The 27,429-nt window shown below is 49.9% G+C and overlaps 1 protein-coding gene across 4 annotated transcripts in view; it reads right to left on the bottom strand.

The window, feature by feature from the left end:
• Positions 1 to 27,429, bottom strand: part of ZNF821 (zinc finger protein 821) — a 420,332-nt gene that overhangs the window by 327,344 nt on the left and 65,559 nt on the right. For all 4 annotated transcript variants that reach the window (XM_069216869.1, XM_069216873.1, XM_069216872.1 and 1 more), the window contains exon 3: positions 1,325 to 1,449. In XM_069216869.1, the coding sequence (XP_069072970.1) occupies positions 1,325 to 1,379 (55 nt within the window). In that variant the 5' untranslated portion in view covers positions 1,380 to 1,449. The remainder of the gene's footprint in view (positions 1 to 1,324; positions 1,450 to 27,429) is intronic.

Here is a 27,429-nt window from a genome sequence, read left to right as displayed (position 1 = left end):
CTGTGTTGCTGAGGGCCCCCTCTGTCTCCTCTTCCATGTGGCGACGACCTGGTCCTTCCTGGGCAGCACACTTTTTCTTCATCCGCGACCTCTGCAGCTAGCAAGGCTTGTTTGCGGTCTTTCTCCAAAGAATCAACACTGCATCCTCCAGCACTCTTTGGGACATCTTCTGCACAAGGAGAAGTTCCTAGCACCTTTCGTTGTTGCAGAATCTTCAGCTCCTTCAATCCGGAGGCAGCCATTTTGCACCTTCATCCGGGGTTTAGTAGGCTCCTGCCCCCCTTGGACACTTTTGTGACTCTTGGACTTAGTCCCCTTCCTTTACAGGTCCTCAGGTCCATGAATCCGTCTTCAGTGCTTTGCAGTCTGTTGTGGTCTTTGCAGAATCCTCTATTACGAGTTTAGTGTGTTTCTGGGGAAATAGTGTCACTTTACTCCCACTGTTCAGGGTCTTGGGTTGGGGTATCTTGGACACCCTTAGTGTTTTCTTACGCTCCCAGCAACCCTCTACACGCTACACTAGGCCAGGGGTCCCTAAGTGGTTCGCATTCCACTTTCTTAGTATATGGTTTGTGTTGCCCCTAGGCCTATTGCACCCTATTGTATTCTACAGTGTTTGCACTACTTTTCTAACTGTTTACTTACCTGATTTTGGTTTGTGTGTATATCTTGCGTATTTTACTTACCTCCTAAGGGAGTATATCATCTGAGATATTTTTGGCACATTGTCACTAAAATAAAGTACCTTTATTTTTAGTAACTGAGTATTGTGATTCTTATGATATAGTGCTATATGATATAAGTGGTATAGTAGGAGCTTTGCATGTCTCCTAGTTCAGCCTAAGCTGCTCTGCTATAGCTACCTCTATCAGCCTAAGCTGCTAGAACACTACTAATCTACTAATAAGGGATAACTGGACCTGGCACAAGGTGTAAGTACCATCAGGTAACCACTATAAGCCAGGGCAGCCTACTACACCCTGTACTCACTGTCTCTCTTTTCAATCTCTTCCACCGCAGCACCACTCTCAGCATGTAATGTTGGGGTTTTCCTCACATTTAGTTTCCAGACTTAATACATCTCTTCTCTAAGTTTCAAATTTCACACTCACTTGCTAGATTCTTCTTTCTTCACACTTCCAGAACTCCCTTTCTGAGGGTTCCTGGAAGACACCATTTCTTACACCACCATGAAGCCAATCTTCAGTGTTTTCACTTTCTTAAACTGCCATGCGCTCACTTTGCCAGAGTTCTCATTCCCATACCTTCTGTATTCCATCATCTTTCTCTTAATGCTCTCTCATTCATTTGTAAAATTACTTACAGAGTACTTTATTTGGATTTGTCTGTTTGCGCCGGGACATTTTCTTCCCATGCATCCCAGGTTTGTCGTTTGCTAGAGCTGCATTGAAGTTTCTTGCACAGATGATTCAATGTCTTCAAAAGAAGCTGCACAAAACCAATAAGAGTGGTAAATGTAAAAGATATTAAAGCAGGTGGATTGCAGTCTCTATAGTGTCACTTGCCTGATAAACAATTTCCTCAACTTACCTCTTCAAGATTTTTTTTAAACCATCACCAAGAGCAGACAGGAGTGAGTGATCCTGTGAAACTCTCTGAAATATGATTGATATCCATGCCTAGTAGTTGGAAACATACAAGGGTGAACCAAAGACTCACTAAGGAACGGGGCCTATTTATCAAGTAAATTAACAATGATCCCTAATAAAATGAACACTTTTACTGTTGAAGAATCAGATCACAAAAACCATAAGCGACGACTTGGGTGCCAGTATCAAATGCCCTTGGTACTCTTTTAAGTGTGATACACACATGATAAGAGTGATCAAAGTGCATTACCAGGCAGCAAAGAACAGCACAACCTGTTAAACATGATATACAATGGCATAGGTCAGTATGACAGTCAACAACATTTCAATCCTATGGAGAATGTAGGATCGTCAGCAGCACTCAAACATATTTGGAGCCCAAAAGTGGTTCAGTATTAAGATAGTGAACTCTAGGAGGTGCGAACTGGTGAAATCTTGATAGGGTTGTGAGACACAGGCAGGTATGGAAGAGTGTGGTGGTCTGTGAAGGGGAGCCCAAACAGGGGCGATGTTGCGTCTTTGGTAGAACTTGGAGACATTGTAGAGTACGGTGGTTACAGGGCCTGGCTCCTGCGGCCTCTTAGTAGGTGCAATTCCCAAGTTCTTGGACACTCACTTCTCTTTGCCTGCTATTAAACTGCCCACTGTGGTAACACGACCTTACAATGGCTGTCAGGGCTATTTTCCCCCATCAAGTTTCCATTTAGTCTATTATTATCTTCCTGACTGCAATATTATGAGTGCGCCTGCTTCATCGTTTATGGCATTTGTGATACGCTACTTGTACTACATAAGTGCCATTTGGCATGGATAATATTTTGTCTTGATCACTTTATTAAGGACCATTGTTAATATCCATTCTTAGTAGCCCCAGTTTTAAACAGATGTGAGGAAATCATCTAATCATCATTAGAGTGTATCGAGTGAAGTGGTTCTTTGAGACCTGCGGATGATTTTAAACCCTGAAGAGTTGTCCTTGTTTCCCCTGACACGACTGGAATCAAAGATTGTGAACGGGCACCAACTGGGGTGGGAGCACCTGAGCTGGAGGAGTGGCAAAAGGAGGAATGTCACACACGAAGATAGGATGTGAAAGAGTAGAGAGCCAGAAGGGAAGCATCAAGAGGCTGGCAGCTGGTGACAGAGGGCAACAAAAGACCGGGTTTCATGAAGAGACATCAAGAAAAGCACTGCTTAGTGCCAGGGTAAACCAAGGAAACCCAAAGGGAAGCCCGCTAACAGTGGTATGGGGTCTGCACAAAATAGAGCTTGAGAGCAACTCTGCATCTTTGGATAAGATGAAAGATAGAAGGGCTAGCATGATGGACGCTGAATTGGAACAGGTGGTACTCATGAGGAAAAAGATATTACAGTAGAGGAACGGCCGGAGGAGGTGGGTCAGGGAAAACCTGGAGAAGTGAAAGGAGCCTTCTAATCTAAACAAGAATTGGTAGATGCATTAGGTTTCGACAATGCTTTTTTTTTTTTATTACAAGCGCAAGCGTTCACAGGGAGATTAGGTAAACAGCGCACGCACTGTGCTTGTTTACCTAATCTCCCCGTGGCTGCAAGCATTTCAAGTGTGCATGTTAAAGGTAATTTTGATATTTTGAAATGCACGCAGCCACGAAGAGATTAGGTAAACAAGCACAGCGCTTGCGCTGTGCAGGGTATGCATGCACCCATAGGGAGATTACGGAAACAAGCTCAGCGCAAGCGCTGTGCTGGGTACGGCACATTAAAGAAGCAGAGCGCAGGACAAGACAAGAAAACAGGTTAGTAAAAAAATAAAAATAAAAAACAAGTTCCCACGAAGCAGAAAAAAACTGTATTTGGGCTGCGAGAACGGATAAGCCTGAACACACAAGGAACAAGCATTAGTAATGGCAAGAAATATGCTACAGCCAATGAAAACAGAGGAAAGGTAAGTGGCAAGCACATGAACTAATGAAAAGCAAGGCAGGATGTAAACCCCATTTAAGATTTACATTGAATACACAAGATTTCAGAAGCACAGGACAAGCGCTGTGCTGGCAAAACCTAAAAACAGTGCAGGGAAAGCAGAGCCAATGTCACGGTGAACTTGTAAAATGGTGTCACATCTCTAATACAACGTCGCACCAGTCTTTAAGAAACAGACACTTCTCTCAGGAAAGTCAAGCGTCAGGTAGGTCTAATAAATATTGCATCATTGCTATCCAAGTTGCCAAATCTTCCCCTTTCAGTTATCAGTTTTGGCCCCTCCTCATCCACTTATTTTTTACACTGTGGGTTCTCACCTGTCAGTCTTCACTGCTTTGCATAGATAAGTCATATATTTGCTTCCCTATAGTAAGTCCTCGAGTTTCACCGCTATTTCATCGTGCTGTGCGGCATACGAAAACTCTTTCCTTATCTCTCTTGAAGCTTAACCGCTTGGGTGCTAAGGACTTGCTGGACACATCCTCAGCACAGCTTCTCAGGTGCCAAAGACGTGTGTAGCAGGTCCTAGCATCTACCAATGGGGGAAGCACTTGCGCTCCCCCACTCCATGCCCCCCTTAAAGGCCCCCACCAGGGATTGTAGCAGAAGAACGAGTTACTTACCTTCGGTAACGACTTTTCTGGTGGATACATTAGCTACCTGTGGATTCCTCACCTCATGAATACTCCCATGGCGCCAGCATTCGACGGAAATCTTCTTACTAGTCTCTGCACGTCGACGAGGACGTCACTGTCTCGCACGCGACGCCGTCTGACGTCATACAGGCAATAAGAGGTCCTCGACGACGTGCAGACGTCAGTACCAATCATTTTTTACGTGCATGAGAACAACCAGGCAATGCAATGAAAGAGCAAGGCAACATCCATTATATTGTAAAAATACACCACATTGTATGAATAACTGTAAATCTTTTTATGTACATATATATATATATATATATATATATAAAACTCTCTTTTAAAATATATACACACACCAAGTATATACATAGAGATATATACACATATACATATATATATATATATATAAATATATTATATATACATCTATTGCACCCTCAAAGACCAAGAGGAGCGCACTCAAGGATTACTTGGCAAGACCATAAAGGCAACGGGGAGGCGGGTGGGACCGTGAGGAATCCACAGGTAGCTAATGTATCCACCAGAAAAGTCGTTACCGAAGGTAAGTAACTCGTTCTTCTGATGGATACAACTACCTGTGGATTCCTCACCTCATGAATAGAGTCCCAAAGCAGTACCACGCCCGGCGGTGGGTGCCTAAATGGTCAAACCAAGAAATCCTGCAGCACTGACCGTGCAAAATGGCCGTCCCTTCTAACCTCAGAATCTAAACAGTAATGTTTTGCAAAAGTGTGAAGGGACGACCAAGTTGCGGCCTTGCAGATGTCGACCACAGGAACACCTCTGGCTAAGGCCGAAGTGGCCGACTTAGCTCTGGTGGAATGAGCTCTAATGCCCTCAGGAGGATCCTTCTTTGCCAAAGAGTAACATATTTTAATGCAAAGAACAACCCACCTGGATAGTGTTCTCTTGTGGACTGCCTTTCCTCTCCTCTTGCCCACGTATCCAATAAACAGCTGATCCTCCAGCCTGAAATCCCTTGTTCTATCGATAAAGAAGCTCAACGCTCTCTTTGGGTCCAGACTGTGCAGTCTTTCTTCCTCTTTGGAAGGATGAGGCGGAGGATAGAACGTGGACAAAGTAATTGCCTGAGCCAAATGGAAGGGTGAAACAACCTTCGGGAGGAAAGCAGCCTTGGTCCTCAACACCACCTTATCCCCATAAAAAGTTGTATAAGGGGGTTTTACTGATAAGGCCTGCAACTCACTCACTCTCCTTGCTGATGTTATAGCTATCAGGAAGACTGTTTTTAAAACCAAATACCTCAAGGGGCAAGAATGCATAGGTTCAAAAGGGGACCCCATAAGGAAAGTCAGGACTAAGGACAAATCCCATTGCGGCATAACGAATGGCTTTGGAGGATATTGATTTAGAAGACCTTTCAAGAATCTGATAACAATAGGGGATTTAAATAAAGATGGTTGGTCTGGAAGACATATGAAGGCTGACAAGGCCGATAAATAACCTTTAATGGTAGCCACTGCACAACCTTTCTGCGCCAGAGATAGAGCAAAAGACAAAACGTCCGATAGATGAGCATGTAAAGGATCAATCTGCCTCTCTCCACACCACGCAACAAATTTAGACCACCTATTAGCGTAGATAGATTTAGTGGAGTGTCGCCTGGCCGCTAATATAACATCCACTACCTCAGGCGGGAGAGAGAAGGAACTCAGGTTGCCCCGTTCAATCTCCAGGCATGTAGGTGCAGACTCTGGAGGTTGGGGTGTAGAACCTGCCCCTGCGACTGTGAGAGGAGGTCTGCCCTGAAAGGGAGACGGAGCGGCGGGCACGTTGAGAGTTGGAGAAGGTCGGAGTACCACACCCTCCTTGGCCAATCCGGAGCTATTAAGATTACTAGAGCCCGGTCTTGGCGAATCTTCGTCAATACTCGAGGAATCAAGGGTATGGGAGGAAACGCGTAAAGCAACTGGCCGCACCAGGTCATTTGAAACGCGTCCCCCAACGCTTCCTGCATCGGATACTGAAGGCTGCAGAACAACGGACAATGCGCGTTCTCTCGAGTGGCGAACAGATCTACCCGAGGAAACCCCCACTTCTGGAAGATTAAACGGACTTGATCTGGATGGAGACGCCACTCGTGGTCTGCCGAGAAGTGGCGACTGAGACTGTCCGCACGCACGTTCAAAACTCCGGCCAGATGGTTTGCTATCAAGCAAATCCGATGGTCCTTTGCCCAGGACCATAGTCGAAGAGCTTCTCTGCAGAGAAGGTACGACCCCACTCCTCCCTGCTTGTTTATGTACCACATCGTGGTAGTATTGTCCGTTAGTACCTGTACCGACTGACCACGAAGGGAAGGGAGGAAGGCCTTGAGAGCCAGACGTACAGCCCGTAACTCTAACAGATTGATGTGAAACATCTGTTCCTCTGGAGACCAAAGACCTTTGATCTCCAGATCCCCCAGATGAGCTCCCCACCCTAGAGTGGAAGCATCCGTTATGACTGTGGCCACTGGTGGCAACTGCTGGAACGGCTTTCCTTGTGAAAGATTGTTGCTTGCAATCCACCACTTCAAATCCACAGCAGCATCTCTGGAGATCTTGACAGTACCCTCTAGATCCCCTCTGTGTTGAGACCACTGCCTTCGGAGGCACCACTGAAGAGCCCTCATGTGCCAGCGAGCATGCGTGACCAACAGAATGCAGGAGGCAAAAAGACCGAGCAGACGAAGGACCTTGAGGACTGGAACTACCGCTCCATTTCGAAACATTGGAACCAAATCCTGAATATCTTGAATCCGCTGAGGCGGAGGAAAGGCCCGACCCAATGTTGTATCCAGTACTGCCCCTATGAACAGGAGGCGCTGAGAGGGCTCTAGGTGAGATTTGGGCTCGTTCACCGAAAAGCCCAGGTCGAACAACAACTGGGTTGTTGACTGCAGATGACGCAACACAAGCTCCGGGGACTTGGCTTTGATCAACCAATCGTCCAAGTAAGGGAATACTGCTATCCCCTTCCTTCTGAGCTCTGCCGCAACCACCGACATCACCTTCGTGAAGACTCGAGGTGCTGAAGTAAGACCAAACGGAAGGACCGCAAACTGGTAGTGTTGCGATCCCACCACAAACCGGAGATACTTCCTGTGTGACTTGAGTATCGGGATATGAAAGTAAGCATCCTGCAAGTCGACAGACACCATCCAGTCTTCCATGTTCAACGCCAAAAGCACCTGTGCTAGGGTCAGCATCTTGAACTTTTCCTGCTTGAGGAACCAATTCAAGATCCTCAGGTCCAGAATTGGTCTCAAACGACCATCCTTCTTGGGAATCAGGAAATACCTTGAGTAAACTCCTTGACCCCTTTCCTGCTCCGGGACCAACTCCACCGCGCCCTTTAAAAGGAGGACTTCTACCTCCTGTTCTAGCAACAGGAGGTGTTCTTGTGAACAATACGAAGGGCGGGGCGGGATGAGGGGCGGAAACTCCCGAAAGGGAAGGGTGTAGCCTTTTCCCACAACACTGAGAACCCAAGTGTCCGACGTAACAGTCTCCCATTTGGTGAGAAAATGCTGTAATCTTCCCCCTACAGGAGAGGAGTGAGTGGGAAATGGTGGAAGCCTAAGGCTGCTTCCCCTGCTGCACCCCGCCAGAGGATGAGGAAGAGGCAGAGTGCTGCTGAGAAGCTCCCCTGGTGCGGACCCTACCCCTCCCCCTAAAAGATCTATAGGGATGGGAAGAGGCAGGTTGCTGATATCTTCCCCGAAAGGAAGAGGAGGAAGAGCCACGCCCAAATCCACGAAACCTCCTGAAGAATCTGGAAGAGGCCGTGGAAGAAGGAGCTTGGAGTCCCAACGACTTAGCCGTGGCCCTGCTCTCCTTAAACCGTTCCAAGGCCGAATCAGCCTTAGCCCCAAACAGTTTGTCCCCATCAAACGGGAGATCCAACAATGTGGACTGTACATCTGCCGAAAAGCCCGAGTTACGGAGCCAGGCCTGTCTCCTTTCCACCACAGTTGTGCCCATTGCTCTGGCTACCGAGTCGGTGGTATCCAGTCCCGTCTGGATAATTTGGGTCGCAGCAGCCTGGGCATCAGAGACAAGATCCAAAAGACCCTGGGGAAGCTCTGTAAACGAAGAGGAGATGTCATCCATCAGAGCATGAATATACCTCCCCAGGATACAGGTTGCATTGGTGGCTTTTAATGCCAGACTGCAGGACGAAAAAATCTTCTTCGACTGCGCCTCCAGCTTTTTTGAATCTCTGTCCCCAGGCACCGTCGGAAAAGAACCAGGCGCTGACTTGGACGAACAGGAGGCCTGCACAACCAAGCTCTCCGGCGTAGGGTGCCTAGATAGGAAACCAGGATCAGTTGGAGCCGTCCGATACCTCCTGGCCACGGCTCTGTGAACTGCTGGGGAAGATGCCGGCTTCTTCCACACCTCTAAAACCGGATCCAGCAGAGCGTCATTAAAAGGTAATAGAGGCTCCGCCGCGGCTGAGGCCGGATGCAACACCTCTGTCAAAAGGTTTTGTTTCGCCTCCACCACCGGCAAAGGCAGGTCCAAAAAACTAGCTGCCTTCCGTACCACTGTATGAAAGGAAGCAGCTTCCTCGGTATATTCCCCCGGGGACGAAAGGTCCCACTCAGGGGAAGTGTCCAGCCCACTGGCCGACTCCAGTCCACGCAGCCCATCACCCGAGTCCTCTAGCTCTCCTTCCTCTAGGGCTCGTTGGTACTCCTGCTCTTCTAGTACCCGGAGAGCACGCCTCCTTGAATGCAGTCGTTGCTCAATCCGCGGAGTCGACAATACCTCCGCCGAAGTCGGAGATCGGCGCCGATCTTCCGAAGCCACCGACGCCGCATCCGGCGCCACAGGTAACTTCGGCGCCGAGTGAAGAGCAGTTGAAACGGATGGACCCACCGGAGTCACAGGCCGAAATCTCGACGTCGACGGGATGGAAATCCCTGGGGCCAATCCCTCCGAAGCCACCGGAGCGGCCACCGGCGCCGACACTGGCGCCGAGCCCACGTTCCCAAACGGGAGAAAGGGCATAAAGGGTGCCGGCCGAAGAGGCGCAGGATCACCCAAAGAAAAGGCCAAAGGCCCAGCCGGAGCACCCCCTGGAGCCATCTGTTGGAAGATGGCATACATCGCATTCAAGAATGCGGAACTATCGGCTCCAGGGGTGGGAAAAGCTGGATACTGGGGTGCCTGACTCGGAGGCGACCCCGACGCCGGCCTCGGCGTCTGCGCCGGAGAAAACACTTGAGGCTCCAATACCTCAATCACCGACGCCTGTCCAGGCGAAGTTGGAGACGCCGGAGAGGGCAACGGCGTCGAAGGATGCGGCGTCACCGTGGGGCTGACCTCCCATGTTCTTCGGCGCCGATCCGGAGACCTGGAACGAGCCTCCCTTGAATGACGCCGAGATTCTCTACGGCGCCGGGAGTCTCGATGACGCCGATGTCTTGGAGAAGACTTTTTCTTGTGATGCTTCTCCTTTGACTTGGCCATAAACAGCTTCGCCTCGCGTTCTTTAAGGGCCTTCGGATTCATGTGCTGACATGAATCACAAGTCGAGACGTCGTGGTCGGAGCTCAAACACCAAAGTCAATCGGAATGAGGATCCGTCACCGACATCTTGCCTCCACACTCACGACAAGGCTTAAATCCAGACTTTCTCTGCGACATTATTTCCACAGAGAAAGAGTACGCAGCAAGATATACACTGTAACCGCAAGAGTAACAGTTGCTCCCTCGAAGATAACCGTTTCGAATGCACGGAAAAAAGGGAACTGACGTCTGCACGTCGTCGAGGACCTCTTATTGCCTGTATGACGTCAGACGGCGTCGCGTGCGAGACAGTGACGTCCTCGTCGACGTGCAGAGACTAGTAAGAAGATTTCCGTCGAATGCTGGCGCCATGGGAGTATTCATGAGGTGAGGAATCCACAGGTAGTTGTATCCATCAGAAACCCTTTCACAGACACTCCTGACCCTCCCTCAATAGGATCATGACATCAGTCCACCATGGCATGTCAACATCATGCTACTGCTTGGAGGTGCCCTAGGGGAGATTTTGCTTTCAGCAAATCTCCGAACAGGATTTAAAATCAGTAATATACACTTGCTGTGGCGGGGAATGGGATGGAAAAGAAACGCTGGGGAAAGTGTTGTTCCTTTTTACCCATTTTTCTTTGTTGCATTCCTGCTGAGCAACCGCCGGTGGAACAGGAATGCTCCATTGGACCATCAGGGTGTTTATGTTAATGCAAGAAAGTCTCCCTTGCTTAGGGTCGCTCCCCACAAAGTAACATATATTTGTTTTTGGTTTCCGTGGGTGTAGACCACCAGAAAGGGGTGGATAGTGACAGCAACCTGCTAGGGATTGTGATGTACAGTGTGTTTCCACAGCCCGTTTCTTTGTGTGGATTTATTTCTCTGTTTGCTTGTGTTTGGAATAAAGTAGTTTTCAATGAGAGCCCAAAAGTGCAATTCCCAGACTTCAAAGACAGCAATGTAGACTGGAAGGAGAACCTCCGATCAGGGGGCAAAGGCTGTTTGCAGAAAAAGTGTAATCCGAGCTTAGCTAATAAGAACTGCACTTTTTTCCCAAACAAAGAAAGAAAAGTGTTGGTATCCTTGCACCCTACTGGGTTTTTTCAACAACATTTCAGTTGTGAGGTATACATCCTTGTCTATCCCTCTCTCTCTGAGTTTAAGTGATGGGGCAAATGCTTCTTTGTTTTTGTATGTCTGGGCTTTGCTTTGTTGGGATTGTGCCACAGTAGTATCTGATATGTTAAAGGTTTGTTTTCCCCTGATGCCTTTGTGGAGTTGGGTAATATACTAGCTGGTCATGAAGGCCTTAGTTTTTGGGTTCCCTGTACGGTTTGCCTTCCCTCCTTTCTATGATATGCTGTAAATTGCATTTTTAAGTTTTTTGTGGAATTTAGTTACATGTTTTCAGAAACATTTACAGTGTGTTTGTTTTCTAAATATATATGCTTGTTTGTACTTACCGTGGCTCACTGCAATGCTTTAAGTATTCAGAATGTTGTAGATCTGCATGTACAACTTCATTAACTGCACCTTTTTCATCTTTGTTGGTGTTTTATTTCTAACCCTGTTTCTCTTTCAGCGATCTATGGTGGTAACTTCTCAATAAATGTATCTTTTGTTCTGTATATGGCTCTGTGGTGTTTGTGTGTGGCAGTGGTTTATGCACATTGTATTTCAAATGTCTGCCCCACCAATGTTTTTTTTTACTCAAATGAAAGTAGTAAGTAGCTGCCATTTTGAGATTTCTTTACAATATGTGGCAGTGAGGGGAAAGAGGCAAGTACTGGTTTTTTTCATGGTGTTCTGCGTACTTGTGCTATTCATGTGTTTTTCATGTTGGTAATTTCTTTTTTTTCCTTTTGCTTTGTAACATTAATTGTTCTACATGACCTCGTTGTGTTTTTTAATGTTAACGTTTTTATTTCCTCCCATGATTTGCATTTGTGAACATATTTTTTTCCATTTTATTGTTGAGCAAAGCTTTTGATTCTGCTGGTGGCTAATGGTGCTTGGGATCTCAGCACTGATAGATCTGTGGTTAGCATAGTTCCATATGTTTGGTAAGGGCATTTTTTGTAACATTTACGTCAAATAAGTATCATTGTTCAGCTTGAACTCTATTTTTTAACTTTTAACACTTTCACCAAATTAGTGATTTATTGTGCTTCAAAATTCATATGCGGCCTTCTGCAGGGTGTATAATCTGTTGCTCTGCGAGCCATTTTTTTCTTTTCCAATGGGATCCAATGAGATTTCTTTGGTGCTTGCTGTGTGTGTTTGCAGAGTATGTGCAGCTGATTCACAGTCTTGCTCTATGTGCCAAGAGAAAGGTATTTTTGCTTGTTGTAGATAGTTTATTGTATGGTACGTATTGGTAGTTTCTTAACAGGTCTTTATATTTAATAGTCATATTTAAAGCTTGATACATCTACAGGTGGTTGTCTTCTGATTTGAAGCAGTGTATTCTGCTGTTGTCAGGTTTTTTAACAGTTTTCTTAGTAAGACTACCACAGGCTGACCGCCCAGCAGATTGTTGGTTAATTTTTTTAATCCACCTCAGAACATTGCTCTGAGGTTGACTCAGCATCTCTGGCAGAGGACCAAGTAGAAGATTCTGGCAGTGAATTTTATTTCCAAAAGGAATCATTTTTGAGTGGCTTCTCTCTTTTAACAGCCAGGCCAACATACTCCCCACGGTGTTACCTTTCTGGGATTTAGGCCCTCATTACAACCCTGGCGGTCGGTGTTAAAGCGGCGGTAAGACCGCCAACAGGCCAGCGGTAAAAAAAACAAATGGAATCACAACCATGACAGAAACCGCCAACAAAAACAGCCACTTTAACACTCCGACCGCCACGGCGGTACAAACAAACAGCATGGCGGTCACCTCCAACAGACAGGCGGAAGACAATGTACCGCCCACACGATTATGAGTGGCCAATCCGCCACCTTTTCCGGGCGGATTCAACGCAAACAAAAACACGGCGGAAACAGGACTTGGAAGGGTAAACACTCACCTCTACACAACCCACGAGGAACCAGGACGCCATGGAGCCAGAACTCCAAATCCTCCCTGCTAAAGTATTCCTGCTCCTCTACCAGGAGCACGAAAGACGGCGGCAACGACCACGGGGAGTACTGCACCTACAACACAGGGGAGGGGGGAGGGAAAAGAGAGTGACACACACACGCAACACCCCCATCCCCACCTCACCCACAACAACACACACACCAATACATGTTGCAACATTAGATTTACACCCCCCAACCCTCCCTGGAAGAACGCAATGACAAAAGTAAATGATTGTAACAATTGTAATCAATAAAAATCCATTAGTCAAAACTTTAAATACAGTAGAAACAATTATGTACACCAGCTATACAAGTCCGGGTAGTGCACCATTCATAGTCCGTGGACCACTGGGCCCAAAATGCATGGGCGAGGCCCACACTCAATACCAGACTCGAAACGGAGAGAACACTGCTGGGGCATCAGATCGAAATGAAACAGGCACCTCAGGGGGAATGGAAGGGGGGGCACCTCAGCCAGATGAGCGCACGACGCCAGCTCCACGAGGGGGCTCCATGCCTATTGATGTATCCTGGGGAGTGCAAAGCCACAGTCTCTCAAGTCTTTTCAGTGGGTGGGTTGCCCACTGCTGCATCCTGGGGAGTGCAAAGCCACAGTCTCTCAAGTGGATGCCTTTCACCACTGGTTCTAGAGGGGGCTTTGTGCCCCGAGTGCTTCATCCTGCCAAGGACTGAGGTAGTGGATGCCTTTCTCCACTGGTTCTAGAGGGAGCTTTGTGCCCAGAGTGCTTCATCCTGACAAGGACTGAGGTAGTGGATGTCTTTCTCCATTGGTTCAGGAGGGGGCTTTGTGCCCAGAGTGCTTCCTCCTGACAAGGACAGAGGTAGTGGATGTCTTTCTCCACTGTTCAGGAGGGGGCTTTGTGCCCAGAGTGCTTCGTCCTGACAAGGACTGAGGTAGTGGATGTGAATCTCCACTGGTTCTGGAGGGGGCTTGGTGCCCAGAGTGCTTCATCCTGCCACGGACTGAGGTAGTGGATGTGAATCTCCACTGGTTCTGAAGGGGGCTTGGTGCCCAGAGTGCTTCATCCTGCCAAGGACTAAGGTAGTGGATGCCTTTCTCCACTGGTTCAGGAGGGGGCTTTATGCCCAGAGTGCTTCCTCCTGACAAGGACAGAGGTAGTGGATGTCTTTCTCCACTGTTCAGGAGGGGGCTTTGTGCCCAGAGTGCTTCGTCCTGACAAGGACTGAGGTAGTGGATGTGAATCTCCACTGGTTCTGGAGGGGGCTTGGTGCCCAGAGTGCTTCATCCTGCCACGGACTGAGGTAGTGGATGTGAATCTCCACTGGTTCTGAAGGGGGCTTGGTGCCCAGAGTGCTTCATCCTGCCAAGGACTAAGGTAATGGATGCCTTTCTCCACTGGTTCTGGAGGGGGTTTTGTGCCCAGAGTGCTTCATCCTGACAAGGACTGAGGTAGTGGATGCCTTTCTCCACTGGTTCTGGAGGGGGCTTTGTGCCCAGAGTGCTTCACCCTGCCAAGGACTGAGGTAGTGGATGTCTTTCTCTGGTTCTGGAGGGGGTTTTGTACCCAGAGTGCTTCATCCTTACAAGAATTGAGGTAGTGGATGCCTTTCTCCTCTGGTTCTGGAGGGGGCTTAGTGCCCAGAGTGCTTCATCCTGACAAGGACTGAGGTAGTGGATTTGAATCTCCAGTGGTTCTGGAGGGGGCTTTGTGCCCAGAGTGCTTCATCCTGCCAAGAACTGAGGTAGTGGAAGTGACAATCCACTGACGGTGGTGCAACATGCAAGCTGGCCAGGGTCCTGGAACTGACCACCAGCCTCGTACGACTGACCACTTGGGATGGCAGCCATGTCTGTGGTTGTGCCACTGACTCAGGATGTCGCGGCTCCTCTGGCGGTGCTTGCGGCGGTGTCAGTAGCAGCAGTGCTTGCGGCAGACTCTGGCATCGGTGCTGGTGGCGGGCTCTGTGGAAACGGTGCTGGCTGTGGGCTCTGTGGCGGCGGGCTCAGTGTCTGCGGTGCTGGTGGCTTCCTTAGTGTCTGCGGTACTGGTGGCGGCCTCAGTGTCTGCGGTGCTGGCGGCGGTGCTGGTGGCAGTCTTGTCCTCCGTGCAGGTTGGCGTCAACGTGGACCTGCCTTTGATTTTCTGGCCCTTCCCGACCTTGGATGGTGGCGCAGCTGTCTTGCTACTTTCCACTTTTGTCTTGCCTGAGCCCTTGGTGGCAGGTGTTTTCGCCTTCTCCCTCTGGGATGTGGGCAACTTTTTCAGTTTTGGAGGTGGCGGAATGTCCTTGCCCTCGCTCCTTGGGACACTGGTAGCCCTGTTGCTTGCTGCACTCCAAAATCCCGCTATTGCTGGCACCACTGTGCTAGGTGATGTGGTGGCTGATGTGCTGGGTTGGGACCTGGAAAGGCGGGCCCTAGGGGCGCGGACGGGGGAGGAGGGAGGTGTAGGGAAGAGGTCAACATTTGATAGGAAAAGCTTTTTAGACACACTGGGGCGGGTAGATGGAGGGGATTTGGGAGTGGAGGAAGAGTTAGTGGATGTAGGAGGTGTATGTTTGATGACTTTGGGTGAAGGTGCATGGGCCGGAGGCTGTTGTGAGGTGGATGGCTGTTGGGTGGGTGTGTGGCTGCGTTTGTGTACTTTGGGAGGAGGGCTCACAGACACACTGGGAGAGGACACAGGGGATGTGTGAATGGTAGTGCCGGTGGTGAGTGCACATGAGCGGTGTGTGGTGATGGGCGTGCTGGTGATGGAGGCAGTGGCTGAAGATGTAGTGCATGCAGGTGTGAGTGGGGACGAGACAGGGAGGGAGGAGGGAGACGTGGAGGAGGGGGACACAGTGGAGGCAGTGGATGTTGGTATGTGTGCATGGGTATGATGCTTGTGTGAGTGCATGTGGGATGTGTGGTGCTTATGTTTGCCTGAGCCACCCCTGTGTGTTGGGGTGTGTGCATGCTGGTCTGATTGTGTGCTTGGGATAGGGAGAGGTACAGGGGATTGGGTCTGGGTAGAAGAGGTTGGAGGGGGGGGCTGGATACAGGGACAATGGGTGCCATCAGTGCTGAGGCCAGAGTCTGAAATGCTCGCTGTTGGGCTGCCTGGCCAGAATGAATTCCCTCCAGTTATGCATTTGTTTGTTGCAACTGCCTCTCTACACCCTGGATGGCATTCAGAATGGTAGACTGCCCAACAGTGAGGGATCTCAGGAGGTCAATAGCCTCCTCACTAAGGGCAGCAGGGCTGACTGGGGCAGGGCCTGAGGTGCCTGGGGCGAAGGGGATGCCCACCCTCCTGGGTGAGCGGCCACGGGACACACGCTGAGGGGCTGCTGGGAGGGCGGTGCTGGTAGGGGTGGTGGTGGCTGTACCTGTAGATACGGGGGGCACAGAGGGGCCCACCACCACAAGGGAACTCCCATCAGAGAAGGAGTCGGTGTCACTAGTCTCTGCTCTTGTCCCTGCCGTGGAGCTCCCCTCGCCCTCCGTCCCACCGGTGACTTCAGACTCCGTTGTCTCGCCCTCCAGGGCCATGTGGGATGCAGCTCCCTCCTGCTCCGGTGGTACTGCTCCTCCGCCTGATGATGCTAATGCACACAAGAACAGGGAGACCACAAAAAGGGGGGGCGGGGAGAAGAAAGACATGTTCAGTGCATACAATACCGTTACCATTGGCGGACACTACAGACACAGCAGCCCTCTGCACTACGCCATGCACTGACAGTTCCCTAATTAATCACATGGATATGGGGTACAAGGCCTATGCCCGATTGCTGCACACATGGAAGTCACAGAAGCCTGACTAGGTGTAGACGGCTCTTACCACTGGTGGGGTTGGGGTGCCACATAGCCTGCCTCACAAAGGGTCCTTGTCTACAAAGCTCGCCCTGGCCTAGGGTAACCCACAGCCCACCTCGCCCACCCAGACACCTCCTAATGCACACAGAGTCAGATGGATGTGACGGTACTCACCCCCTTGTGGCTGCTGTGATGCCCTCAAGTGCCCATCCAACTCCGGATACGCCACCGCCAGGATCCGGAACATGAGGGGGGTCATGGTGCTACGGGCACCCCTCCCACGTTGGGAGGCCATCCCCAGCTGGGCCTCTGCCGTTTTCTTGCTCCAGCGGCGAAGGTCCTCCCATCTCTTACGGCAGTGGGTGCTCTGTCTGTAGTGGACCCCCAGAGTCCGGACGTCCGTGGCGATGGCACGCCAAATATCCTCCTTCTGGTGGGCGCTGACCTAGAGGAATAGTACAGGGGAAAAGGATGATCTTTAACCGTCCGGACCGTCACAGTCATTGGCCCACGTTCCCACCCTTGCCCTGCCGCACATACACTAACCGTCCGCTCATGCAGGCCTCAGTCCCCCCGTATCTTCCATCCACACCACTCCAAACAGGCTTTGCCCATACAGCATGCTCACAGTGTACTCACCTGTTGGTCTGGAGGACCGTAGAGTAGCGTGTACCAGGGGAGGACCCCATCCACTAACTTCTCCAACTCTTAAGAAGGTAAGACCGGGGCCCTTTCCCCAGACATATGAGCCATTGTCGCTTCCAGACTGAGGTCACAGCAGCACTTGCAGTGTAGGTCCTCTCCTGTCAAAGGTCAGGTATCAAGTGAGTGAAAAGAGAGAAAATGGCAGTCATGTCCGCAGCGGTGCGTACCGTCACCCATAGGGCTCAATGTTAACCAATGCAGGATTGCGCCGCGGTCTTCGACCACCTACCGCGACGGTGTACAACGCCGAGTTACCTCATATCCCCTTATCCCACCTAACAGGTCAGGCAGCCGCCATTTCAGGTGGCCACATGGCATTAATTTTAAATGCGTCACACCTATCTAGGCCTTACATACACACAGCGACAGGCACATTGCAGATTGACAAATGTGTGCAATAAATTATTTTTTTCATACCTCAATGTTGGCCGACTCTGTGCTCGCTGTTCTCGTCCAGAGGGCACGTCCGATGGGGCAGGTGAGGAGATGGCAGCATCCTCCGGTGTACAGACCGCTGGTGAACCTGGCGACAATGGAAGACAGACACATCATTATCACTTACAGACTTGATCGTGCCACAATCCAGGAACTGTGTGCCCAGTTGGAGTCAGACCTGATTTCAGCTATCCGCCATCCCACAGGAATACCCCCTCTAGTGCAGGTCCTGTCAGTACTCCATTTCCTACAGTGGCCACTGCATCAAGGATGTTCCAGCCTATGTTCTCAAACGTGTTGTCCAGAGTGTTGTCTGCCCTGCTGAAACACATGCGCAGCTACATTGTTTTCCCCCAGGTGGAGGATTTGCCCACAGTGAAAGGTAACTTCTATGCCCTGGGACATATCCCCAACATCATAGGTGCCATTGATGGGACACATGTGGCCTTGGTACCCTCCTGCAGGAGTGAACAGGTGTACAGAAACCGGAAGAGCTACCATTCTATGAATGTGCAGATGGTGTGTTTGGCCGACCAGTACATCTCCCATGTGAACGCCAAGTTTCCAGGCTCAGTGCATGATGCTTACATTTTGAGGAATAGCAGCATCCCTTATGTGATGGGGCAACTCCAGAGGCACCGTGTGTGGCTAATAGGTGAGGACAAGGACCTTATACCGTGTGAATGATTGTCTGGGTCTGGGGTTGTCCCTAAGGGTTAGTGTGTGTCTAACAGTTGTCCCGCGACATTTGCAGGTGACTCTGGGTACCCCAACCTGTCATGGCTACTGATCCCAGTGAGAAATCCCAGGACAAGGGCAGAGGACCGCTACAATGAGGCACATGGGCGAACCAGGAGAGTGATCGAAGGGACCTTCGGCCTCCTGAAGGCCAGGTTCCGGTGCCTCCATATGACAGGTGGTTCTCTCTACTACTCACCAAAGAAGGTGTGCCAGATCATCGTGGCCTGCTGTATGCTGCACAACCTGGCTTTGCGACGACAGGTGCCTTTTCTGCAGGAGGATGGTCCAGAAGGAGGTCTTGTGGCAGCTGTGGAGCCTGTGGACAGTGAAGAAGAGGAGGCAGAAGAAGAGGATATCGACAACAGAAACAACGTTATCCAGCAATACTTCCAGTGAGACACAGGTAAGAAGACATCACTGCCTCCTACATCTCATACAATTGTTAGATCTATCATATGTCTGTCACTTTCACCCAGTGTATGGACCCTGACGTGTCACTTTGCCTTTCCATTTCACAGATGTGGGTCCCACTGTGTGACCTCTGCTATATTACCTCATGGACTAGAGCTGCGTGACATAGGTATGTTGACAATACAATTGACATTGCTATTTTCCTTAGTTATACCAAATACACATTTGTGAAAGCACAGACTGACTCCAGATTCTTTTGTGATTCAAGGATGTTTATTTAAGTGCAAAATAGTGGAGGGGGCTGGAAAATGGTCAGGGGTGATAGTGGAGGAATGTCCATGGCAGAGTCCAGTCTATTTGTCTCACAGGTGCATTGTCCAAAGGGGCATGCATAGGAAGTGGAGCTAGGGCAGTTTAAGGATGGACAGGGTGACGAAATGGGACAGAAGGATGACATTCAGGGTGGTCCCATTTCTTGGCGGGGATCTGGGCATTGTTCTCTGTCTTTGTAGGAGGCTGGCCTGGCTTGTAGTGGGTACTAGAGGTACTTACACCTTGTGCCATGTCCAGTTATCCCTTATTAGTGTAGAAGAGGTGTTTCTAGCAGCTTAGAGTGATAGAAGGTAGCTATGGCAAAGCAGCTTAGGCTGAACTAGGAGACATGTAAAGCTCCTACTATACCACTTATATCATATGCACAATATCATAAGAAAACACAATACACAGAGTTACTAAAAATAAAGATACTTTATTTTTATGGCAATATGCCACAAGTATCTCAGTGAGTACCCTCAGTAAGAAGGTAAGTAATATACACAAGTTATATGTACACAAACCAAAATTAGGTAAGTAAGAGCAAGAAAAGTAATGCAAACAGTGTAGAATTACAATAGGTTGTAATAGGTAAGCATAGGTGTAAGGGCAACACAAACCATATATTCCAAAAGTGGAATGTGAACCACAAATGGACCCCAGACCTATGTGAGCTTGTAGAGGGTCGCTGGGACTGTAAGAAAACAGTGAGGGTTAGAAAAATACCCCACCCCAAGACCCTGAAAAGTAGGAGTAAAGTGCACCTACTACCCCCAGAGAGCACAATAGTCGTGATAGGGGGATTCTGCAGGAAGAACAAACACCAGCAGTGCACTGACAACGGATTTCCGGACCTGAGTACCTGTAAGACAAGGGGACCAAGTCCAATAGTCGTGACAGTGTCCAGGGGGAGGCAGGAGGCCAGGAAACCCCGGATGAAGGTGCAAGGAAGCTGCCTCCGGTTGGAAGAAGCTTAGAGTTCTGCAAGAAAGAAGAGGACTAGGAACTTCTCCTTTGGAAGACAGATGTCCCACGTCGCGATGAAGCTGGCAGACGTGTTCCCATGCAGAAACACCGCAAACAAGCCTTGCTAGCTGCAAGGGTCACGGTAGAGCTTTTTGGTTGCTGCTGAGGACCAGGATATCGCCTTTTGTAGGAGGAGACAGAGGGGGTGCTCAGCAACTCAGAGAGCCCTCACAGAAGCAGGTAGCACCTGCAGAAGTACCCCAACAGGCACTTAGAAGAAGAGTGAACCGGAGTCCACGCGAAGTTACAAAAGGGAGTCCCATGACGCTGGAGGACAACTCAGAAGGTTGTGCACTGCAGGACGGAGTGCTGGGGACCCAGGCTAGACTGTGCATGAAGGAAATCCTGGAAGAGTGCACAGGAGCCGGAGCAGCTGCAAATCACATGGTACACAGCTCTGCAGTCTAGAGTGGGGAGGCAAGGACTTACCTCCACCAAACTTGGACTGAAGAGTCACTGGACTGTGGGAGTCACTTGGACAGAGTTGCTGTGTTCCAGGGACCACACTCGTCAGGATGAGAGGGGACCCAGAGGACCAGTGATGCAGTCTTTTGGTGCCTGTGTTAGCAGGGGAAGATTCCGTCGACCCATGGGAGATTTCTTCTGAGCTTCTGGTGCAGGGTGAAGGCAGGCTACCCCCAGAGCATGCACCACCTGGAAACAGCCGAGAAAGCCGGCAGGATTAGGTGCTACAATCTTGCTGGTAGTCGTCTTGCTACTTTGTTGCGGTTTTGCAGGCGTCCTGGAGCAGTCAGCGGTCGATCCCTTGGTAGAAGGTGAAGAGGGAGAAGCAGAGGAACTCTGGTGAGCTCTTGCATTCGTTATCTGAAGAATTCCCCAACACAGAGCACCTAAATAGCCAGAAAAGGAGGTTTGGCTACCAAGTTAGGAGGATTGGCTACCAAATCAAATCAAATCATAAACATTTATAAAGCGCGCTGCTCACCCGTGCGGGTCTCAAGGCGCTAGGGGGAAGGGGTTACTGCTGCTCGAAAAGCCAGGTCTTGAGTAGTCTCCGGAATGCGGAGTGGTCCTGGGTGGTCCTGAGGATGGTGGGGAGGGAGTTCCAAGTCTTGGCCGCCAGGTAGGAAAAGGACCTCCCACCCGCCGTGGAGCGGCGGATGCGAGGGACGGCGGCGAGAGCGAGGCTGGTGGAGCGAAGAAGACGGGTGGGAGTGTAGAAGCTGAGGCGGCGGTTGAGGTATTCGGGTCCCTTGTTGTGGAGGGCTTTGTGTGCGTGGGTGAGGAGTCGGAAGGTGATCCTTTTGCTGACGGGAAGCCAGTACAGGTGTCTCAAGTGGGCGGAGATGTGGCTGTTGCGGGGTATGTTGAGGATGAGGCGGGCGGAGGCGTTTTGAATTCGTTGCAGACGTTTCTGGAGTTTAGCGGTGGTTCCGGCGTATAGGGTGTTGCCGTAGTCCAGGCGGCTCGTGACGAGGGCGTGGGTCACGGTCTTTCTGGTGTGGCAGGGATCCAACGGAAGATCTTTCGGAGCATGCAGAGGGTGAGGAAGCAGGAGGACGATACAGCGTTGACTTGTTTGGTCATGGTGAGAAGTGGTCCAGGATAAAACCGAGGTTGCGTGCGTGGTCTGAGGGGGGCGGTGCGGTGCCAAGGGCCGTGGGCCACCAGGAGTCGTCCCAGGCGGTCGGGGTGTTTCCGAGGATGAGGACTTTGGTTTTGTCTGAGTTCAGTTTCAGACGGCTGAGTTTCATCCAGTCTGCAACGTCTTTCATTCCATCTTGCAGGTTGGTCTTGGCGCTGGTGGGGTCCTTGGTGAGGGAAAGTATCAGCTGAGTGTCATCGGCATAGGAGGTGATGATGATGCTGTGTTTGCGTACGATGTCGGCGAGGGGGCTCATGTAGACATTGAAGAGAGTCGGGCTGAGCGAGGAGCCTTGTGGGACGCCACAGATGATCTCGGTGGGGTCTGAGCGGAAAGGTGGGAGGTAGACTCTTTGGGAGCGGTTGGAGAGGAAGGAGGTGATCCATTCTAGGGCCTGTCCTTGGATCCCGGTGGAGCGGAGGCGGGTTATTAGGGTGCGGTGGCAGACGGTGTCGAAGGCAGCCGAGAGGTCGAGGAGGATGAGAGCGACTGTTTCTCCGTTGTCCATCAGGGTTCTGATGTCGTCTGTGACTGAGATGAGGGCGGTTTCTGTGCGGTGGTTGGCTCGGAATCTGGACTGAGAGGGGTCGAGAAGGTTGTTGTCTTCAAGGAAGTTGTTAAGCTGCTTGTTGACGGTCTTCTCTATGACTTTGGCAGGGAAGGGGAGGAGCGAGATGGGGCGGAAGTTCTTCAGGTCACTTGGGTCCGCCATAGGTTTCTTCAGTAGGGCGTTGACTTCAGCGTGTTTCCAGCTCTCGGGGAAGGTAGCAGACGAAAAGGAGCTGTTGATGATGGTCTGGAGGTGCGGGGCGATGATGTCGTCGGCTTTCTTGAAGATGAAGTGTGGGCAGGGGTCCCAGGGGGCACCGGAGTGGATGGAGTTCATGGTGGCTTTGGTCTGAGAGGTAAGAGCCTATCAGAAGGAGCCTCTGACGTCACCTGCTGGCACTGGCCACTCAGAGCAGTCCAGTGTGCCCCCAACACCTCTGTTTCCAAGATGGCAGAGGTCTGAGACACACTGGAGGAGCTCTGGGCACCTCCCCTGGGAGGTACTGGTCAGGGGAGTGGTCACTCCCCTTTCCTTTGTCCAGTTTCGCGCCAGAGCAGGGCTGGGGGATCCCTGAACCGGTGTAGACTGGCTTATGCAGAGATGAGCTCCCTCTGTGCCCATCAAAGCATTCCCAGAGGCTACCCCTCCCAGCCCTTCACACCTATTTCCAAAGGGAGAGGGTGTAACACCCTCTCTCAGAGGAAATCCTTTGTTCTGCCTTCCTGGGCCAGGGCTGCCTGGACCCTAGGAGGGCAGAAACCTGCCTGAGGGGTTGGCAGCAGCTGCAGTGGAGACCCCAGAAAGGCAGTTTGGCAGTACCCGGGTTATGTGCTAGAGACCCGGGGGATCATGGAATTGTCCCCCCAATACCAGAATGGTATTGGGGTGACAATTCCATGATCTTAGACATGTTACATGGCCATGTTCGGAGTAACCATTGTGAGGCTATACATAGGTAGTGACCTATGTATAGTGCACGCGTGTAATGGTGTCCCTGCACTCACAAAGTCCGGGGAATTTGCCCTGAATGATGTGGGGGCACCTTGGCTAGTGCCAGGGTGCCCACACACTAAGTAACTTTGCACCCAACCTTCACCAGGTGAAGGTTAGACATATAGGTGACTTATAAGTTACTTATGTGCAGTGGCAAATGGCTGTGAAATAACGTGGACGTTATTTCACGCAGGCTACAGTGGCAGGCCTGTGTAAGAATTGTCAGAGCTCCCTATGGGTGGCAAAAGAAATGCTGCAGCCCATAGGGATCTCCTGGAACCCCAATACCCTGGGTACCTCAGTACCATATACAAGGGAATTATATGGGTGCACCAGTATGCCAATGTGAATTGGTATATTTAGTCACTAGCTGTTAGTGACAAATTTGGAAAGCAGAGAGAGCATAACCACTGAGGTTCTGGTTAGCAGAGCCTCAGTGAGACAGTTAGGCATCACACAGGGAACACATACAGGGCACATACTATGAGCACTGGGGCCCTGCCTGGCAGGGTCCCAGTGACACATGGACTAAAACAACATACATACAGTGCAATATGGGGGTAACATGCCAGGCAAGATGGTACTTTCCTACAGTCTTGTTCCTGGATCTAAGGGACCGTTTGCGGGGTGGGTCTCCATCTGCAGGGTGTGGGGCACTGGTGTCGTGGTCCTGTGGCGGTGCCTCCTGTCCACTAGTGCCGGCGGAGGTGGTGGGCTGTTCATCATCCAGGCTAGTGTCAGGGGCCGCTTGTTGTGCCACAGTGTCCCTCCTGGTGTTTACAAGGTCCTTCAGCACACCTACAATGGTTACCAGGGTGGTGTTGATGGACTTGAGTTCCTCCCTGATCCCCAAATACTGTTCCTCCTGCAGCCAGTTGGTCTCTTGAAAGTTGGGCAGTACCGTTACCATCGTCTCCTGGGAATGATGGTACGCTGCCATGATGTTGGGGAGGGCCTTGTGGAGAGTGGGTTCCCTGGGCCTGTCCTCCCCCTTTTTCACAACAGTCCTCCCAGTTACCCTGTTTTCCTGTTCCTCTGTCCCCTGAACCGTGTGCCCACTGCCACTGCCCCCAGGTCCCTGATGTTCTTGGGTTTGTGGGTTTGCCTGGGTTCCCTGTAGTGGTGGACACACTGCTGCTTGACGTGTCTTGGGGACAGAGGGATGGGCCCACTGGGTGGGTGCTGTGCTGGTGTTTCCTGATGGGAGGAGGCTCTGTGGTGGCATGTGCCAGTGTGTGGGGAACCGACTGTCCCGAGGTCCCAGATGGGCCGGGCTGGTCATCTAGATCCAGTTGGACAGAGCTGCTGTCATCACTGTGGGCCTCTTCTGTGGGGGAGGTGGACATGTCTGGAACCTCTTGTCCGGTGACGTTGGGCAGGGGTCCTGCAGGGGTGTAAAGGCATGACTATTGCATCTGTGTGTGCCATCGTGTGCAATGGGTGGGTGACCCTGTACCCCAGTGCTTACATTCTTGTCTAGGACCTTGTGTGATATTTGGTTTGGGAATCTGTGTGGGTATCTTTATTGGACATGCTTTGGTGATGGGTGTCCATGCTTTGGTGTTGCATGCAGGGCTTGGTGTTCGGATGGGTGGTTTGTGATAGTGGGACATATGTGAGGTGTTGGAGTGATGGGGGTGAGGGTGGGGGTGTGTGATAGCATGCAGGTAGGGTGGGGGATGTAATAGTTAAGATTTGACTTACCGCCGCCAGTCCCCTGAACTGCAATCTTGTGTCTTGAGACCACGGAACGCACCTTCCCCCGTAAGTCGTTCTATCTCTTCCTGATGTCATCCTGTGTTCTTGGATACTGTCCCACTGCGTTGACCCGGTCTACGATTCTTTGCCATAGCTCCATCTTCCTAGCAATGGAGGTGTGCTGCACCTGTGATCCAAATAGCTGTGGCTCTACCCAGATGATTTCCTCCACCATGACCCTGAGCTCCTCCTCAGAGAACCTGGGGTGTCTTTGCGGTGCCATGGTGTGGGTGATGTGTGAGGTGGTGTGTGTTGTGATGTGTGAGGGGATGTGTTTGTGTGTGTTGTGTGAGGTGCGTGGATGTTGTGTGAGTGATGGTGTTGTGTGCCTGTGGATGCTAGTTTGTTGATGGTGGTGTCTCTCTCTGTGTGCTTCATTCTCAATTTTTGTCGTAAGGGTTTGTGGGTGATGTGGGTGTGTGTTTTATATTGTATTGAGTGTGTGGGAGTGGTGTGTGTATGTGTATCAAGTGTGTGTATTTCGATTTGTCCAATGTGGTTGTGTTTTGTAAGTGTGTGTGTATTTTGAGCGCGGCGGTCTGTACCGCCAATGGAATACCGCGGTTGAAAGACCACTGCGTGGATTCGTGGGACGTGATAGTGTGGGCGGTCTCCTGTTGGCGTGACGGTGGAGGTTTGTTATCACCAGCTTATCACTGATCTTTGGTGTGGCGGACTTGTGTGGGAGTCTGGATTTTGGCGGATTCCGGCCTGTGAGTCGTAATAGATGTAGCGGATTTCCGTGGCCGCATCGATGTGTTGGCGGTCTTCGGCACGGCGGTAAGCGGGGCTTACCACCAATGTTGTAATGAGGGCCATAGTGTTACCTGTGTGTAGGACAGGTGAAATTATCTAATGCATGCATGTGTCACCCACCCAGCTGTTTTCTCATTTCCAGTATTTTGGTTTCCCTACTCAGCTCACTAATCACCTTTCTTTCTAACTTTGTGAGTTCCATCTCTTGTGTGGCTAGCAATCAGTTCAAATGTAGTCTAGTGACGTATTCTGGATAAACAGTCCTGTACCCACCACTGCCTTGAGTGCTTCTCATTCTATTGTCCTGGTGGTTGCCTTGCCCCAGTAAGTTTCAAAGCACAGCTTAATTAAGTCCTTAATCTCACCCAAAAAGTTACTGCCCTGCAATTCTGTAATAATCTGTCATGCTATGTGCGCTGTCTCTGCTAGGCTTGTGCGGGTCTTAGCAGTCACCAGCGTTCGGAATGTGTAGAGTTCCGTGGCGTGCGAGAAAAATGACAGTTGGAGGTGGGAGAAGTCGTAGGAAGGATATTGTGCTCTGTGTAAGAAATAAAACAACTTTATCTTAAACGGAACTTAGCAGTTTTACTACAAATATTTTTGTGATGAGTTGATGGTGAAGACAGATGCTGCAGGACCCACGTGTATGCCTCTTGTGAAAAAAAAAAATAGAAGAACACTGCATGATTACAACGGAGATCCTTACCGTAAAAAGGTAGTCAATGGTTTTACTTTTCTGGCGGCAAAGGAGAATCATCGCCCAATTTCGAGGATGAAAGGCCTCACAGTTTGAGGTTTGTTCACATCTCGAAAAAGTTAACTTCTCAACGATGCAAAGTGTTGCAAGTGAATTAAGCGTCTACTCAACAGGAAGCCAGTGCAGTGGGTGTGTTTAAGAGTCTTTTTTTCACAAGACTGACTGCTAGGTCTACGTCAATTGGTGAGTTTGAAATTTTTCAACGGTCATGTTGGGGTGTGCAGTTTAATGTTTTGGAAACTGCGTATCTCCTTGTGGACATTTGTTTTCCGCACGGTGATACGCACACCTAATAATGGAATTAAACAGAATTGATCTATGAGGAACATAGCGCACATCTACACTGCAATTAAAAAAAAAAACTATGAATTTATAATGCGCTGTATTTACCTGGGTTTTAAAAAAAATACATTAATATATGGTATATAATGTACAGCTAATGACTGTTTTCAAACATTTTGTCTAGTTTTTCAGGGGAATTCAAGTTTAACAAATTAAACACCTTTTATGTACAGTGGATTTACTGTGAACTGAGTGGGATGCGCACAGTTGACGCATTTTCATTTTCAGGTAATAAATATATTCAGTTGTGTGTATATATATATATATATATATATATATATATATATATATATATATATAAATAACATAGAGTCCTCAAACTAAAGGTGTGCAGGCTAATGTACAAATTGGGGTTTTTCATTAGGGAACCAATTTCAGCTTTGCAAATTGTTCAGTGACATTATCAAAAACATAATTCAGGG

The sequence above is a fragment of the Pleurodeles waltl genome, chromosome 12, assembly GCF_031143425.1.
Source record: "Pleurodeles waltl isolate 20211129_DDA chromosome 12, aPleWal1.hap1.20221129, whole genome shotgun sequence".
NCBI lineage: Eukaryota > Metazoa > Chordata > Amphibia > Caudata > Salamandridae > Pleurodeles > Pleurodeles waltl.
The sequence above is the reverse complement of the archived record's forward strand: the minus strand, read 5'-3'. Positions and strand labels throughout refer to the sequence as shown.